At 36.4% G+C, this 19177-nt stretch overlaps 1 protein-coding gene across 4 annotated transcripts in view; it reads left to right on the top strand.

Moving 5' to 3' along the window:
• The window catches only part of PTCHD4 (patched domain containing 4), a 163623-nt gene that overhangs the window by 43950 nt on the left and 100496 nt on the right, over nt 1–19177 (top strand). For all 4 annotated transcript variants that reach the window (XM_012723995.1, XM_004673554.2, XM_012723912.1 and 1 more), the window contains one exon: nt 10031–10511. In XM_012723995.1, the coding sequence (XP_012579449.1) occupies nt 10031–10511 (481 nt within the window). The remainder of the gene's footprint in view (nt 1–10030; nt 10512–19177) is intronic.

Raw genomic sequence — 19177 nt, 5'->3', positions numbered from 1 at the left:
TGGGGTGCAGGTCAGAGATGTAGAGGGTGAGGGGATTCACAGAGACAGAGTGGGGAGCAGAACAGGCAGATTGATGAAGTGCACTGCTGAGGAGAACAGCAAGGGAGATAGAAGTCCGCTGCACCATGTGGGTCACCTCCAGGCCTGCGATACAACACGCATTGAGGTTGCTGCAGCTAGCTTGCAGTGCTTTGTCCTAATCCATTGCGCCACCAGGGAGGGCAACCAAGTCTCCCAACTTAGTCCACGCTGTAGGTCTTTCATCTGCAGAAGAACAGTTTTGAAAGGTTTGCTAAATTAGGTTTGTTCTTTGAAAAGAAAGTTGGCGACATGTTGAAGAAAAAAATAATATTGTAAGTTAGGAGAAATTGGGCAGCTGAAACTTGATACTACTTTGGAAAATTCAGCAGCAAATTGAGATCAACCCAAAACAGGAGCCCTGTCCCAAACTCTGTGAAATAAAACTAGGTGATATCAGAACTGATGCAGCTAAGGGGGATTTTTATGTGTGGCTGGAATCGCAGTGATTAATTTCATTATAATGAAACTGTGTACCTTAATATTCATCCCTGTTGCCTAATAATTTACACAAATCAGTGTCAAGACCTTTTAGGATTATCCATCATATATGCTTTTATTCACTGTAGTTTACTTTTACTTAGTTATTAAAGTTACCATATGCTCCAAACCAAAAATAGGGACATGTAAGTGATGAAAAAAATTTAGTGTGTGGTTATTATTAATTGAAATACCTCACATAGCTATAAAACTAAAGACACCTACATGTGCATTCCATAAATTGATCTCGTTTAAGTAATAAAACCACAATAAATTTGATCTACTTAAAGTCCATGGTACTTGTACATATATTCATGTGGTTCTGAATATTTTTATGCTTACCTTTCTTGCATACTTGGTTGAGTCTATTATTTCCTAGATCGAACTAATATTTATGAACAGAACATAAGCAAACTTTAATATTAAGCTTAAACTAGACAACCAAAAAGGTAATCTTTTCCTCTCATGAATAAAAACAGTCATTTTCTAAATCTTTAAGTAATTTTTGATATTTTAAAATCTTTAAGTAACCTATCTAAATATTTAAATATTTCAGATATTTAAAAATTTCTATTTTTTTTAATTATAAAAGTCAGATGCACCTTGGTGCATATCCAAGAATATAGAATTTAATATATCCAAGAATATAGAATTTAATACAAAGATTAGCCCATGCACTTGACTAAATATGTCACATCAACACAGAAAATGTGAGCCTACCTGCAAAGATTAACCATTATAACCACATCTCCAATGTTGAGAGAAATATTTTGCTCCCACATGGAGCTGTGAGACAGAAGAATACTTACTTTCTTGGCATTATCAAAAGGCTTTCAATTATTTTACTATCTTTGAGGCTGGATATCTTGGTAGTAGTAAAGAACAATTGCATGGATCTCATTAGAATGTATATCACACACAAAACTTTCAAAGCATGTCTACCCTTTTAGGGATTAAGAAGAAAAGGTAATTTAGGGATGATAAAATAGACTTCAGCAAGCGTTGTATTCTTTAACATTTTACTGACGTAGTTCAATAATTATCTTTCACTATGACTTTGAGGGCAGAGATTGAATGGGAAGAGGAAAAAATAGGGAAATGGTCAAAGGGTAAAAGGAGAGAAAAAATGAATGAGAGGCGAGAGACAGGAGCGGTACAAGAGAAATGAAATGGAACAGGAAGAAGAAAGGAATATATTCATATGAGACAATGAACTTAGATTCTGAATCATCTTCAGTGAGAAATGAATTTCTATCAAAGAATTAGTACAAACTTAACCTCTCCCACAAATGCAAATACAAATAGTACATTCTTGGTCTTTCATAAATGTCCATTGTTCTTTGAGATATTTGCTCCAGATTAGTTTGCTTTAGCTTGAAATTTAGTTTCATTTCCTATCACAGAAATTTATAAAAGTTTAGTTGTAGTGATAAAACAGATGCATAGATAACATGATAAAAGGCTATGTGTATTGTTATCAAAAGAGGACACTTGAATAAAAAAAATTTACTTATGCATACAGAACTGGGGTAGAAGCCAGAGGGGCAGGGGCCATGAAAGGAATCACCAGAGACAGGGAACAGAACTGGCCTGATGAAGCACATTGCTGAGGGGAGCAGTGGGCGGGAAAGGAGCACTCTGCCATGCCATGTGCGTAGGTATCTAACTCATGCTCAAGTGGCTTCAGCTTTTTAGTGGGGTGCTTTAACCTGCTGTGCCACCAGGGAGGGCCCTGAGTAAAAATTTTGATACCATCATAGAAAACAAAGCAGAAAAAAAATTAGAAAAATGGAGATCAGAAATGACAACACTATAAACTTACTGCATAAATTAATGGTGTATTTAATCAACCTCATAATCCACACCACTGTGAGTCCAGTGGTATTGAAATATTGAAAAATATAAGCCAGGCTTTTTTTAGTATGATGTTTTGTGCATAGCAAATGCAATACATGTATATTTTTAACTTGATTGGGCATAATTTAACCACTGTTATCAGATCAGAGGAAAACAAATGCTTGGGAAGGAAAAATACAAATACAATAACTTAAAACAATCTCTGAAGCTCCTGTTTTTTAAAGGCTTTTTTTTTTATACATACAGAACTGGAGTACAGGTGAGAGGTGCAGGAGGTGAGAGGATTCACCAGAGACAGAGTGGGGAGCAGAGCAGGCAGATCAATGAAGTACCCTATGAGGGGAGCAGCGGACAAAATAGGAGAGGTCTACAAGGCCATGTGGATCACTTCCCTGGCTAGGGATCAAACTCAGGCTGAAGCAGCTATCTTTGAAGTGCTGCTCTTTAACCTGTTACACTAGTAGGGAGGGCCTAGGAATTAAAATTTAATACAAAAAAGCCATACTGAACCACCAAAATTCTCATCACTTTTTCTTTGTAAAGAAAATACATTTGGCCAAGTGCAAGGTCAGATCTGCTTAAGAGTTAAGGGTTCACACTTTATCCTACCCACTTACTTGTAATATGTAAAATGCTGTTATTCCATATGTCACTGGAACGAGGAACGAACCCTCATAACTCAACTTGACTTTGAAACCAAAAAGCAGCTTATCGGATAAAAGAGCTAATTCTTAGCTCTCCCACCTCTACCGTAGCCCAAGTGAAATCTGATTAGGTTCCATAACTAATTTACCCTCCTCTTCCTCTCTGTACCTTTATTCTGATCCTTAACACATTTTTTTTTAAAGATTTATTTATTTATTCGTACAGAACTGGGGTATAGGCCAGAGATGCGGAGGGTGAGAGGATTCACCAGAGACAGAGTGGGGAGCAGAACGGGCAGATCGACGAAGTACACTGCTGAGGCGAGCAGCGGGCGGGTCAGGAGAGGTCTGCCGCCCATGTGGATCTCCTCCGGGGCAGGCGGGGATTGAACTCATGTGTGCTGTGCTTTAACCCACTGCGCCACCAGGGAGGGCCCCTTAACACATTTTTATTATTAATTTTTTTTTGTTTATGAGTCAATTGGCTTTTTAAAGCTAAAATAGTTTAAGTAGCCAGACCCAAAAGAACCAATTTTAAAGTTTGATGAATTGCTGTTGAATATTACATGTGCATATTTATTTTCATATGGTTGAGATCATGCTAAATTATAAACATTTACAGCCCTCAACAGCTAACTAGATTCTTCAGCAATATCTTCTGTGTTGAAATATTCTTATACAAGTTTAGATTCTGCCATCTTATTCATCTACCATTTTTCAGTAACAAAAGTAAAAAATAATAAAATTCTCCTAGGAATTTTTCCATTTATTTACCCTTTATATACATAGGCTGCAGGCTAGCAATTTGCCTTCCTGGACACTTAACACAAATATTGTTTTAATTTCTTAGATTTATGGAAAATGTTAGAATGACTAAATCGCTTTCAGCAACTCTTGTACTTTTAGAAAGTAAGCTTTTCTACAAAAATCTTTTAGAATGCTAGAAAAAGTGGTTCTTTGGCAAAAGGTCCAGGTGTGAGGAAAATTTATTTTTGAAGCAGTGTGTATTCCATAAGATTTGAAAAAAACTTTTTTGATACTAATAAAAATCAGTAAGTCTTGGTTCAGTCAAAGTTATGAGGAAGGTAGAAGCAAGTGAGCCCATGCTTCTTCTCTAGTGTCTATCTCCATCCCCAAAACACACTGAATGTTTATGTTTTATATTGTAATCAAGGAAAGCTTTGACCTTCCATGGTGGTGCAATGGGTTAAAGTGCAGCACTGCAAGCAAACCGCAGCCAATTCAATATGAGTTCCATCCCCAGCCCTGGAGGTGACCCACATGGCACAAAAGACCTCTCCTGACCCACCTTAGCAGTGTATTTAAATCATTCAGCCTGTTCTGCTCCCCACTCTCTCTCTAGTGAATCCTGTTACCTCCCGCACCTGTGGCCTGTACCCCAGTTCTGTATGCATAATAAATAAATCTTAAAAAGAGAGAGATTGTATTCTGAAAGAGAGAGCAAAAGAGAGAGAGAAACCTTTTATTATATTTTATTTTTTTAAAGACTTATTTACTTATGCATACAAGAACTGGGGTCTAGGCCAGAGGTGTGGGGATGAGAGGATTCACCAGAGAGAGAGTGGGGAGCAGAACAGGTGGATTTACTGAAATACACTGCTGAGGGGAGCAGCGGGCAAGACAGCAGAGGTCTGCCACACCATGTATGTCACCTCCCTGGGCTGGAACTTAACTCCTTGCCATGGCTGGTGATAACTTGGTAGTACTGTGTCTTTAACATGTGCACCACCAGGAAGATCTGAAGGCAGCTTTTAAATAAGCAAACCTTTCCCCTCATTCTCTGTGTTGATCTCTGCATCTTCCCTCCCAATGTCCGTTGTACAGTCCAGTCACTGTCAAATTTCTAGGAATACAGCATATTTATTCTAAGCTTTTGCCCACACAGTTTCCTCTACCTGACAGGCCATTGTTCTTATCCACCAGCCAGATTCTCATCTTTACTTAAGCTATTACTTAAACTTCAGGTCTCAGCTAAGATGCCACCTTCAGAGAGCCTTCTTTGGTCCTGTTAGACTAGGTGATTCTTTCTCAGTATTCCCTTAACAGCTTGCTTGTGTCAGGTCTTAACATGTGTGTGTGTGTGTGTGTGTGTATAATTCATATATATATCTGCTTGCTTTACTTACTTATCATTCCCCATCTCCCACTCTACCTCAAAGTAATAAACTCTTTGGGGATAAGAACTGTAATTCTTAGCCACTTTATCCTTCATAGCTGACTGTCACAGGGCATGCGATTACTGAATATTTCTTGAATGGATGAATGATGCAGCCTTCCTTACCTGTTTCTACCTGTGTGTCATGCTTGGGTTCCCATGATTCATTGTTTGAAGACACATGCAACCTACACTTTCCATCTTCCCTGACTTTTCCATTTCTGTGAGGATGTTGTAAACTATTCCGAGGTTTTCTTCTGTAGGCTGTCAGTCTAGTCTACTTTTCCATTCAGGGCGCTAATGGCCCAGAGGTTTTACTCCTTATACAGTACTTGCTTTTAAATAAGATTCTTTTTTTGGAGAGACCTATAGTTCAAAGGAAAAGCTTTATGGCAGTACTTTCGATCCTTCTGCTGAAGGTGGCACTGTACTGAGTGCTTTCCTCCAATCCTGAGGCTTTATGTACAACTGTATAAAAGATAAATGTCCTGTGATATGAAATACTTGCCCTGAGAGGACATTGTGATCCTTTCAAGAGAGAGTCATTTAAAAATAGTAACATTGCTTTTTATGGAAAATTTGGGAATAGGATTACTAATATACTAATAGGAATTACAGAGAAACAAAAAGGTCACTCTTATATGCTTTATATTTAATGCAGTTGTTAACTCTTCTATTTCTACACCTTGTCATTAAATTTGTATAAATATTTTCATAAGCAAAAAAGAAATTAATTATATTTATTCAACTATATGAAAAGTATGCCAATACTGTGAAAGCATGAAATAGAGATCTGAAGATCAAATAAATTTTACACTCTAACAAGTAAATTAATTCAACTGGGCTACTGAGAAGTGATTTATATCTAGATAAAATGGGATAAATTCTCGATCTTTTTTCCATTTCACGAGAATTCTCTCTGGAAATTACTCAAAGTAAAAGGAGAAATAGCAACTGGGTCCAGATTAAAAGGAGATAAAAAGCTTCTTGTTTCTATGGAAATGAACATAGGTCATTGTAAGTTTTTCCTTCATTCTTATTTTCTGCCTTAGGGCAGATCTATCTAGCCAATTTTATGGTGTCTAATGACTTTACCACAGAGGAATCATTAAATACAGAGTTAATGAAAACTTTGGAGAAACTGTAAGTCAAGCTTTAATTTGAGAGATGAAGGAATTTGTGTTCCGGGAAGACAGCAGGCATGTCTTCCGACACCCTGCACCATGATAACAGAACTACAGCTTGTAACCAGGTATCTGGACCCGTGTCCTGTGTTCTTTACATACATTTGTTGGGAAGTGTAGAATAATTTTAGATGGCTAGGTGAATAAACAGCATCATTCTAATGTGTAATTTAATATATATATTTACACGAAAAATACTCACACTGGGCTAAGATGGAGGATTGTCAATGATTTGGTAGTTGGTACTCCATGGTAACACTACCTTATGGGGGTATCCTCATATGATCACAATTAAAAATCTTAAATAGACCTCTCTGCTGGCACAAGAGGTTAAAGAGAAGCAGTGTGAAGCTAGCCGAAGTTTCACACTGAATTCAATCCCTGGCCAGGGAGATGATCCACATGGCACGGTAGACCTCTCCTGACCCACCTGCTGCTCTCTTCAGCAGTGTATTTCAGTTGCTCTGCCTGTTGTGTTCCTCACTCTGTCTGGTGAATCCTCTTACCATCACTGCACCTCTGGCCTGTACCCCAGTTCTGTATGCATAAATAAATAAATCTAAAAATAAATTAATAAATAAAATGATCTAGGTATTCAATGAAAAAAAAAAGTACTTTTTGAGCATTATTCCAGACATTTTATATTTATTGGTACTGTGATCCTCCCAATGTCTTATGATTCTTGTTTTAACAATGTACCAAGAATTTAAGAGATTTCCACAGCTGGTCAGTGTTGATGCTGAGATCCAGCCTAGACAATGGACTCGAGTCTATGGACAGTACTGTTATGCTATATTTTCTTTTATTCAAGTATGTTAATAAATTATTCAAACATATGTCCTGTAGTGTTAAGAACATGAGCTTTGGAGTTAGAAGTAGGAATCAAGAGTTTGATTAAGCCATTTAGCAATTGTGCATTCTTATTCACTCTGCTTCTTGCTTGGCCTCTGTGTCTTCACTGGTGATTTGAGCCTAGTATAGTACAGCACTTGCTCAGAGAGTGACTGAAGGATTTACCTAGGATAATGCAAATGAAGTCTTAAGTCTCAAAACTGTGGAGTCTGCTACATGTATTACCTATCTCCTACCTAGCAAGGTTCAGTTAATTGATATTCTTAAGTACTTTGCTAAAATTACTTATATTCTGGCTGGTTGAATATAGTGCATATTTCATTTCAGCAACACCGAAACCTTAATTTTTTTGCCTTTCTCATTGAAAAATATAAAATTATTTTATTTTACTTTCTGAGCTTAATAATGTGACATAAAAATTAGTTGATTCTTTATTAGAATATCTTAATGCTTTAAAAATCTCCATTTTGAAAATGATATTTCATTTTTTTAAGTAAATACTTCGCAGTGAGTTGCTTTCTTATTAATTTCTTGTTTCTACTAAGCATGAGGCTCTGGAAAGGAAATTCAAGATAGTTAATGGTTTCTTTTGATCCTGACTTGCTTGTATATGTTGATATTTAAAATAAAACAAAGAGATATAAACTAAGAAATTAACATGAGCAGAAATTGTATTTAAGCACAGCAAACCTTACCTCTTTTTTAGCAATGTCACAATCTACCATTTCAGCAATAAAAGACAACTGACCATCTAAATGTTTCCAGTATCCTTGCCCTCATAAAAAATCAAGGACATCTGTATTAAAATTTTTCTGGACAGGTAATGTGCTCATCGCATTATCTTACAGTCAGTTATCTTAGCATCAACCAACCACATATATTGAACAGATATGACACTTTCCTGTCATTACATGGAACCATTGAGTAACGGTTTTGCTGGCCAATTGTTTATGACATTAATGACTCTATTCTCTCCTCACTCTTTAAGAATTTATTCTTTGATGTTAGCTTGGAAAGTTTAATTTCCTTTTCCATTATGAAAAGGTGTGGATTGGAAGAAGAAATTTTAAAAGGCTACAAAGTGGTAAACATAAACTAAAAAGAACTAAAGAACCCATTTCTCCTCTTTTTTTCTTATTCTTTTGGAATTACTGCTCCTGGAGAGATAATATGATATCATGCTTTATGGCCATGAGATAGCACTGTGACCTGCAATTCCATTGATTCACCTTGGAAAAATTTACCTATGTGACACTGACTCTGCTGGTATTTTTTTCATGTTGCATCAAAAACTTGAAATATTGCAGGGACTTCTTGAACTCTTTTCTTTTAGAGTTCCCCCCTCCTTCCTGTATCATGTTCCACTGTATAATTGGAGGGTGTGCTCTAGAATTTAATCATGGCTTTCCCTTACTTAAAACTCACCAGTGGATTCCTATACAGAATAGTTAAATCCTACTCCATAATAAGGACTTTTAGTCCCGAGAGGAGAGAAAATGAAGCAGGAGCCTGGGTCTGAAGTCCGAAATCTGTTTATTAGGACTGCCCATGGGTGTATATAGGGTCAGTATGTGCAGGGAAAAACAGGAAATGCGCCCCAAGCAGGGAGTAGGGTGCATGTTTGTACCTGGCCCTGGGGCTTCTTATAGTTTCTTGAAACAAAGTAGTACTTGAAACAAAGTAGTGGGCTGCAGCTGTTTGCAGGACAGAGTGCACTGTGCCCTGCTGGCTTGTTTGTTGGCCTTACTGGGGAGTGTGCTCACCCATGCACAACATCAGCCAGCGAGAACAGGTGCACTTGAGGTCCTGCAGAGTTAGCCACATCATCTCAGGTACTTTTAGGATTTATCTTCTTTGGAATATAAAAGTGATTTCTGCACTTACAGGAATTTCAGAATTTTTGTAGGACATTTTACTGGAAGAGGAGGAATTTGAATCAACATACCTATTAAATGGGAGACATTTGGTTTCTGAAAGAGGAAAATACTGGAAGAGGGGACCATAGGTGAAGCCAATTTTCATGATAAAGAGTTTTTAGTGGAGAGCAGGAACCAAAGTTGATCCCCTGTAGTTAGCCCCATAGGATTCTAGAAACTACTGGGTTTAAACTGAGAAAAACTGGGTTGAAACTATGGGCTCATCACTTTGAAAAACATTCTAACACTATTAAGTTAATAGTGAAAAGCACTATTTTCTTCTATTTGTTGTGCAATACACAGTTGTAGCCCTAGCGTATAGAGACTGAGTATGTATGTTTGTAGTGTTTGTGTTTGAATGTGTATTGGTATAGGTATGTATGTTAAACCTAGAAAATATAGCATATATTTTTTAAATAAATATTTTAACTTTTGAAGTGCTTCTAACTCATGCCATGCTTCACTTTTGGCTGAAACTGAATCACAACATTTTATAATGCATCAAGGAGTTATAATTTTTTATAGAAAGAAATTGTGAGAATGAGTGTTTGGATGAAATCAAATTAATTTGTATGTACATTTTTCCATGCATGTGGCAAGTCTTGTATAGCTTCATACTCTTTGCATCTTTTCTAATCCTGATCATCTTGCATGGTATTCCATGTAGCTCCAAAGGTCGACCATACCATTCTAAAGTGCTACTCCACCCGAATGAGTTCCTCAATTGCTAGAGCCTTTCTTTCTTTCTTTGCCTTCTTGTGTACCTTCATTTAGAGTAAGAACCTGTTCTTTGGAGCATGCATCCATCTGGTAACTTGAGTCTCCCCTTTTTCTGTTTTTAAGGATGGGAGGAACAGTTTTATTGGACACCAACTGGGCGGGGTAGTGGAAGTGCCAAACAGCAAAGACCAGCGGGTCAAGTCAGCCAGAGCCATTCAAATCACCTACTACCTCCAGACCTATGGCTCTGCCACCCAAGACCTCATAGGGGAGAAGTGGGAGAATGAGTTCTGTAAGCTTATGAGGAAGCTCCAGGAGGAGCATCAGGACTTCCAGCTTTACTCTTTAGCATCGTTTAGCCTCTGGAGAGACTTTCACAAGACCAGCCTCCTGGCCAGGAGCAAGGTCCTGGTGAGCCTCGTGCTGATCCTGACCACCGCCACCCTCTCCAGCTCCATGAAAGACTGTTTGCGCAGCAAGCCCTTCCTAGGCCTTCTGGGGGTGCTCACAGTCTGCATCTCCATCGTCACTGCAGCAGGAATTTTCTTCATCACTGATGGAAAGTACAACTCCACCCTGCTGGGAATCCCGTTCTTCGCCATGGGTAACTATCCATCCTTGTGGTAATTGGATTCTTACCGATTTGGGGCAAGGTAGTATAATTTCTTGAATTCTCAGGTGGAAATTTGTTTTAAGTTTGTACTGGTGTGTCAGTGTGATTATGTAAGAGTTTACTCAGGGAGGTGTCTGTTTCGCCTTGTTGGACATTTCAAGAAATGATGGGTTAATCAAATTATATTCCCACTTACATCAGGGAAGTTAATGCCATCAAAATACTTCTAAATCTCACAATAATTTTCCCAAACATTATAGATCAGGATTATAGAGTGAGGACTTGAAGAGTTACAAGACTTTTTTGTGGTAAAGGTGAATATTATGGGATGAAACTTCTGAGGACCCAAGAAATTCTTTATTCAGCTATGTTTATTAGTTCATTTCAATGTTTTGGAAAAAAATATATTCCCCCACATCCATATAACCTATAACCTTCCTGCAGCCACTTAAAGATTCACCCTTTAATTTTTTTCATACCAGGTGAAAATATACAGTGAACATCCCTGCTTGCAAGTTTTCTCCGAGGCATATATAAGTGATCTAGATATTGCTTTGTGAGTGTGTGTATGCATGTGTGCTCATGTGTATGCACTTACAAAATAGAAGGTCAATAATGGAAAGGAAAATGAGTGATGGCTCATAACAAGGCTGATGGAATTTATCAGAAAAGAGATAATAATAGAGATATCTCTGCTACCAGAGAAGAGTTCTGTCGATATGACATAATTCCCTATATGCAATTGACTGGAGCACAAGCAGTCAAAAGTTTCCTCTAGGAGGTGAACTGACATAGCAGGAGTTTCTGAAGTAAAATGATGGTTTGTTTTACTTCCCAAAATAAAATATTAACAGTTTAGTGAAACAGATGTGGGCATGTGGTCAGAAAGTCTTGTGAGTGACTTCAATATTTTTTTTGTTTTCATTTTAACAAACATTTTCAAGAAAAACACTGCAATGTGGATTTATAGTTTAGGAGCTGAGTTAGTCCAAATTCCCAACAACAGAGAATTCCTTATTCTCCACATTCTCTACTTGTTTATAGTCTTTTTGATATATGCCATATTTCACAGTTGTGAGGTGGTTATCTCATTGTGGTATTGATTTTCATTGCCTTGACACTAAGTCATGATTCATGTTCCTGTTGGCTAACTCTATGTCTGATTTTGAGAAGTGTCTGTTTAGCTCTTCTGCTGAATGTTTACCAATTTTGTTTTCTTTTTGTTGTGTTGTATGAGTTTCTTGGAGATCTTGGACATTAACCCCTTTTCAGATGTATGGTGTGTAAATATTTTCTCCTATTCAGTAGGTTTTGTTTTTGTTTTCTTTTAGTGAAGGTTTCTTTTGCTGCAGAAACCCTTTCACTTGCTATAGTCCCATTTGCTTATATTCTCTATTTTTTCCCTCTGACTGATGGAGATGAAGCCACAAAGACATCTCAGAAGCCTATATTGTGGAACGTTTTGTTAATATGTATTCTATGGTTTCAAAATTTAAAAATCAAGTCTTTTATCTATTTTGAATTTTTTTTGTATATTGTATCAAATAGTGGTCTAGCTTCACTATTTTGCATGCAATGTCCAGTTTCCTTAACACCATTTGTTGAAGAGGTTTTCCTTCTTCCAATGTATATTCTTGGCTATTCTGTCATAGAGTGGGTGTCCAAATAGACGTGGCTTTATTTCTGGACTTTCAATCTATGACTTTGGTCTGTGTCTCTGTTTTTGCTTTATTACTGTATTGCTTTGATTATGATAGTTTGGTAGTATAGTTTGAAGTTCGGGTATGTGATATTGACATTCTCACATTCTCCCTTTTTTTTTTTTTTTTTTTGGGGGGAATTGGCTCTTCAGTGTCATTTGTAGCTCCCTATACTTGTTCTACTTTTTTTTTAAATGTCATTGAAATCTTGATATGGACTGCATTGAATGTGTAACTGTTTCTGTAGAATGACTATTTTGACAATGTTCATTCTTCAAATCCATGAATGGAGATTATTTTTGCATTTCTTTGTTTCTTCTTCTGTTTCTTTGAACAATGTCTTATTCTTTTCTTTCTATGGGTCCTTTACCACCTTTCTTATATTTACTACTATTTATTTTATTGTTTTTGATGTAATTGTAAATGGAATTATTTTCTTAATTTCTTTCTCTTCTAGCTCAGTTTATATATAAGTTTGGCAATTGATCTTTGTGTATTTATGTTGAAAACTGCCAAGATAAATAATGTGCTGAGTTGATTTACTGTTTCAATGGACTTTTTAGTGGTGTGTTTGGGGTTCTTTATGTATATGTTCATATAATCTATAAATAATAGCTTTACTTCTTTCCCAATATGGATTCCTTTCATATCTTTCTCTTGCCTAATTGCTTTAGATTAGACTCCAATACCATGTTGAATAGTAGTTTATAATAGATATCCTTGTCTTATCCAAGGTTTTAGTGGAAAAGTTTTCAGATTTTCACCATTGAGAATGATATTTGTTGTGGGTTTGTGATATATGGACTTTATTATAAATGCTGGTATCTGTCTCACTCACCCCCAGTTGTTCAAGTGTTTTCATCATAAATGTATATTAATCTTATCAAATGCTTTCTTGGCATCTGTTGATATGATCATAAGCTTTTAATCCTTTCTTTTATCTATGTTGTGAATTATACTAATTGACTTTCAATTGTTGAACAATCCTTATGTCCCTGCTATAAATCCCCTTGGTCATGGTGTATAATCCTTCTAATGTACCCACTAAATTCTGTTTGCTAAGATTTTCTTGAAGATTTTTGTATCTATGTTCATTAGAGTAATTGGTCTGTAGTTTCTTTTTTATATGTGTTATCTTTGTCTGGTTTTGGTATTAAGGTAATATTAGCCCATAAAATGTCTTGGAAGTATACCTTCTTTGTCAATATTTTAAGAGTTTGAGTAGGATAGGTATTACCTTAGCTTTGAAAGTTCGATAAAACTCCCTTTTGAAATATCTTGTCCTCAATTTTTTTTGAGGGGGAATGGAAAATTTTTATTACTGCTTCAATATCCTTGCTTGTTATTGGTCTGTTTAATATTTTTTTCTTCTCTATTCAGTCTTGGATATCTATATGATTCTAGTAATTTGCGCATCTCTTCTAGGTTATTCAATTTACACAAATGTTCATAGCAATCTCTTATCTTCTGAATTTCTGAGATGTCTCCTGTAACTTCTCCTTTGTGATCCAATTTGTTTGAGTTATCCCTTGTTTTCTTTTTCAGCCTCACCATAGGTTTTTTTGTTTAGTTTTTCAAAGAACCAGCTTTTGGCTTTATTGATTTTTTTCTTATCTGAAAATATTTCTATTTATTTGTTTACTAATTCACACTCTTTCCTTCCTTCTACTAACTTTTGGTTTTGTTTGAACTTCTTTTTAAATTCTTTAAAGTGAAAGATAATTCACTTTTTTCTTGTTTCTTGATGTGGGCCTATGTTGCTATATGTTTTGCTCTTGGTATTGCTTTGCTGTTTTTATAGGTTTTGGTGAGTTGTTTTCTCATTGTCATTTGTCTTGAGGTATATCTTAAGTTTTTGTTTCTTCAATAACCCATACTTACTCAGCAATGTATTGTTCAATGTTCACATATTAGAGATTTTCCCTGCTTTCTTTTTATGGTTGATCTAAAGTATGATACATTCATTTGTTTTGAGAGTAGTTTTTTTTTTTGTTTGTTTGTTTTTGTTTGTTTTTGTTTGTTTGTTTTTTGAAGGGAGGGTATATTTTTGATCAGCTTATCGGGGTTCACTTTCATTTCTCTCAATTTTTTTATTATGCTAATTTTGAATTCTGTAACAAAAGATCATAACAAAAGATCATCCCTATCTTTAGGTTCTGCACATTTTTTCATTCTCTGCAGTGTAGTAGTCATCTGAGCATTCAGGTTGTCATTTGTTGTATTTTTTCCATCTTCCCATTATTTACTTTTTGTTTATCAAGGGTTCAGAGTCTCCACTCTTCCAATAGATGGTGCTATATATTAGGGAGAACTAACATTTGGCTTGGTGTTTAAAGAGTTGGGGAGGGCCTTGCAGGGGTACTTGGCTCATGAGAGTACTGTTACCATGCTTTGCTTGTTTCCACGTCAGTGCTGCTAAGCCCTTCTGTCTAAGACCCAGACCCACATCTGCAGTCTGTAACCCAGGTCCAAGGCATAGTCAGGCAAGCTCTAACCTAACCTCACTGTGTCCACTCAGTCCCTATATTCATCCACTGGAGAGGTGGTGGTGGTAGCGGGGTTTGCAACCCTCTGTACTTTGTCTTTCTCACTTGGGGTCCCATCTGCTGGGCTCACTATAGCAATACTGGCCATATCTCCTTAGGCCAGATCCACAGAAATCAGTTCAACCTCAAGGAACATAGACACCCTCGCCTCCATTCATCTTTCTGTTCTTCCTAAAATTGAATCTCTCTGGCATCTCTTCTGTCATGCCTGGTCAGCATAGGTCTCTGTGGATCTTGAGGAATACTGATTTCACCCCATGTTTTGGGATTCTCTAAACTATCTGGATTTCTAAGTTTATTCTCCCTATACAAAGCAGGAAATTTTCTCTGATACTATCTTCCCCATCAGTCAAGTTGGAAAATTTTATTTGAACTTTATTTCTACCTCTGCTTCTTTATGTTGCCACAACCTGTTATTTTTTTTTAATTAGAGTAATATACATTATAATATTAAAAGTGTCAGATATTTATCATTGATAATTGGCATCCATATTCATTACATTAAGTTCATGCTGGACCTCCAGGTCTATCTTTCTCCATGATTGGCCCCTTTATTCTGATTTATTCGCCATTTCCCCTTTGCTTGTGGCAACCACCACAAGGACTTTAGTCCAAAAGTTTATTTTGAGGTTTATTTAGTTTTTTGTTTGATTTCTCTAATACTACTTATGATTAAAGTCATACATTTGTCTCTGTTTGGCTTATTTCACTAAGCAAAAGATACATCTATATTTTTGTTAATGTTAGGACTTCATTTAAAAAAAATATTCATCAGTCTTTTTTTTTTAAAGATTTATTTATTTATTCATACGGAACTGAACTGGGGTACAAGCCAGAGGTGCAGGGGCGATGAGAGGCTTCACCAGGGACAGAGTGGGAAGAACAGGCAGACTGATGAAGTACACTGCTGAGGAGAACAGCGGGTGGGTCAGGAGAGGTATGCCACGCCACGTGGGTCACCTCCGGGGTGGGGATTGAACTCTTACTGAGGCAGCTGAGGCTAGCTTGCAGTGCTGTGTCTTAACCTATTGCGCCACCAGGGAGGCCCCAGGACTTCATTTTTTTTAATACTTTCATACTTTAGCTGTAAAGTATTCCCTTATATGTTTATACATCTTCTTTATCCATTCCTTAATCAGATACCACATCGATTGTTTCCAGTTCTTAGTTATTTGTAAATCATACTGTAATAAACATGGCGTACTTATTTCTCTTCATATTAATATCATATCTTTAATTTAAATACTTACCAAGAAGTAAAATAACTAGGTTATATGGGCTTATATGGAATTTCCTTTTTTACCTTTTTGAGAAATCTCCATACTGTTTTTCATAACAGCTGCAATAATTTATATTCCCCCCAATAGGGTAAAGGATTATCTTCCCTCCACATCCTCTTCAGAAATTGTTTTTTCATTTTTGGATAATTTCCATTCTCACAAGATTGAGGTACATATCTCACTGTTGTTTTGCTTTCCGTTCCTCTAATAGTAACAGATAATGAACATCTTTTCATGTGCCCATTAGCTATCTGGATATCTTCTTTAGAGAAGTTTCTATTCTTATCCTCTGCCCATTATTTAAAAAGATTTATTTATTTATACATACAGAACTGGGGTATAGGCCAAAGGTACAGAGGTGGTTAGAGGATTCGCCAGAGTGGAGAGCAGAACAGGCTAACTGACGAAGTACACTGCTGAGAGAAGCAGTGAGGTGGGTCAGGAGAGGTCCCCTCTGGGGTGGGGATTGAACTCATGCTGAAGTGGCTTTAGCTTCTTAGTGCTGTGCTTTAACCTGCTGTGCTACCAGGGAGGGCCTCCTCTGCCTATTTTTAATTAGTTTTTTTTTTCATTGATGATTGTTGAGTTTTTTGTATGTTTTGCATATCAACCCCTTGTTAAAATGTATGGTGTCCAAATACCTTTTCCCATTCAGTAGAATGTCTTTTCATTTTGAAGCAAGTTTCTCTTGGATGCATGTGTTTGTTTGATGTATGCCCACTTTGGAGTCAAGACCCTAGACACATCCCCAAGACTGATGTCATGGAATGGATGTTTTTGTTTTCTTTTATTATTTTATGGTTTCCGGTCTTACATCCAAGTCTTTATTCCATTTTGAATTAGTTCTTGTATATGATGTTAAATTGTGGTCCAGTTTCATTCTTTTGCATGTGGCTGTCTGGTATTCTAAACATAATGGAGAATTTCCTTTTTGCATCTTAAGCTCTTTGTTCCTTTGTAGTGAATCAATTGTCCAAATGTATTCTGTTTTGTTTCCAGGGTTTCAATACTGTTACATTAATCTGCTACTGTTTTTGTTCCAATACCAAACTGTTTTAATTACTACCAAATTGTAGGATAGTTTGAATTTAGGGAGCTTAATACATTAGTTTTAGCTTTTTTGGTCTCATGCATGACTTTTGTAGGTCCAAATAAATTTCATGAAATTTTGTTCTATTAAGAATGTCACTGGAATCTGGGTTGGAAATGCATAAGTCTATATGTTGCTTGGGATCTTATTTGGTGAAGGTAAAGAAGAGAAAGAAAGGGTTTAAACAGACTGGGCAACTAAATGTTATGAGATGGAATCAGGAAGGTACTTTAGATCCAGATCACGTAAGGCCTGAGAAATTTGATGGAAAGTTATCTGAAGCATTTGAGACAGGCGAGTGCGATCTGACTCATCTTTTAAGGCATCTTTGACTATACTATGGAAATTATTTTTCAGTCGAGCAATAGTAGACATCAGAAAACTAGGAGGTTATTACAAAATCTTCATGGGATATGATGGTAGCTTAAAATAGCATGGGAACAGTGATACTAGTGAGAAGGGATTATACACACATACTCAAGATTTTACACACACACATATGGAAATAGAATCAGCAGGATTTGCTGAATGACTGGATATGGTTTATAAGGAAGAAGGGTCAAGGTTGTCTCCAGCTTTGAGGGCTGAATAGCTAAAGGAAAGCAGTACCCTTTTTTTATAAGAAGATCAAAGGAAGTATAAATTGTGGTGGAAAATATCAAGAGTTTAGTTTTATATCTGTTAGGCTAGATAATACCTGTATTATACAAGTGGGAAAACATAAGTTTAGCTATATAAGGGGGCATGTAGATCAGATTCAGATGTAAAACCTGTAAGTTGGAGAAAGACATAAATAGCTTGGGTTAACATAGTTAACAATTAAAGACACAGAAACGCTGATAAAGTCAACTAGAAAAATAAATATAGATGGAAAATAGTAGGCTGAGATCTGTGCAGAGGAGCTTAGCTTAGAGATGAGGGAAATGAGATAATGATTCAGAAAATGATGCTAAGATGGATTAAAAAGTAAGCTAACCAGAGAAACAAAAGATAAGTGTCCTAGAAGCCAAGTAAAAGATAGTGTTTGATGAAAGAGCAAGGACTCAGTTATTCCAAAAGCTGTTAAGAAACTGTCCAATGAAAAAAATATGTCATTTGACTTATGTAGTAGTTTTAAAAAGATCTTTGGGGGATCACTAAGGATGAAAGGTTAATTTTCTTTTTTATTACAAAAGTTTATTTTTACATCATTTTGTACATTTTTTTTTTCATCTCGATTGTAATCCCCGCGGGTTTCCCATCACCAAATCACCCATGTGCCATCACCGTAATTCAGTGTTCTTCCCTCCTCCCCCCTCCCGTTTTTGATCCCATTCCCCACTTCATCCCCACAAAATGTCCTTGGTATATGGTTGTTCATTATTTTTATTATTTTCTCGCCTGGTCCATTATACTTCTGCTATGAGTGAAACCATCCGGTATTTTTCTGAAAGGTTAATTTTTTAAAGGTTCAATAGAGAAGGGAAGAAAAGAAATGGAAACAAGTAAAGATAATTCTTTCATAGAATTGTTGCATTAAATAGAAATAAAAATGGCTGTATGCTGGTGGGACTGTATAGTAGAGGAGAAAACCTCATGTAAAGCAGAAAGAGGAGGAAACGGCAGACACAGTGTCACTGAGTAGGAGAAATGGGACTGGATCCAGAGCACAACCAGCATTATTGACTTTACATCAGAACATGGATGACTCATCTACAGTTAAGAAAAAAAGAAGGCAAAATCGATAAATAGATTAAAATACATTGATGCATATAGGCATATAAGAATGCTGAAGTTCTCTTCTGTGACCTCAACTTTGACAGTAAATTATTAAGGATTTTATCAACGGAGAACAAACCTATGGAAAAAGATGGTGATTTGAAGAAAATGAAGGACATTTGAAAGAATTACTATAAAATTTTTGAGAAAAATTTAAATAAATAGGAAGCACAAAAGTTCACCTTAAGTTTATGTTCATGAATTTCAAAAAAGTAGTACATCTGAGAAGGTGGCAACCTATTCCTCTAAGGTATTCTAAACATAATGGAGAATTTCCTTTTTG

The sequence above is a fragment of the Condylura cristata genome, unplaced genomic scaffold (assembly GCF_000260355.1).
Source record: "Condylura cristata isolate star-nosed mole 26May11 unplaced genomic scaffold, ConCri1.0 scaffold00001, whole genome shotgun sequence".
In the NCBI taxonomy this organism is placed as follows: Eukaryota; Metazoa; Chordata; class Mammalia; order Eulipotyphla; family Talpidae; genus Condylura; species Condylura cristata.
The sequence above is the reverse complement of the archived record's forward strand: the minus strand, read 5'-3'. Positions and strand labels throughout refer to the sequence as shown.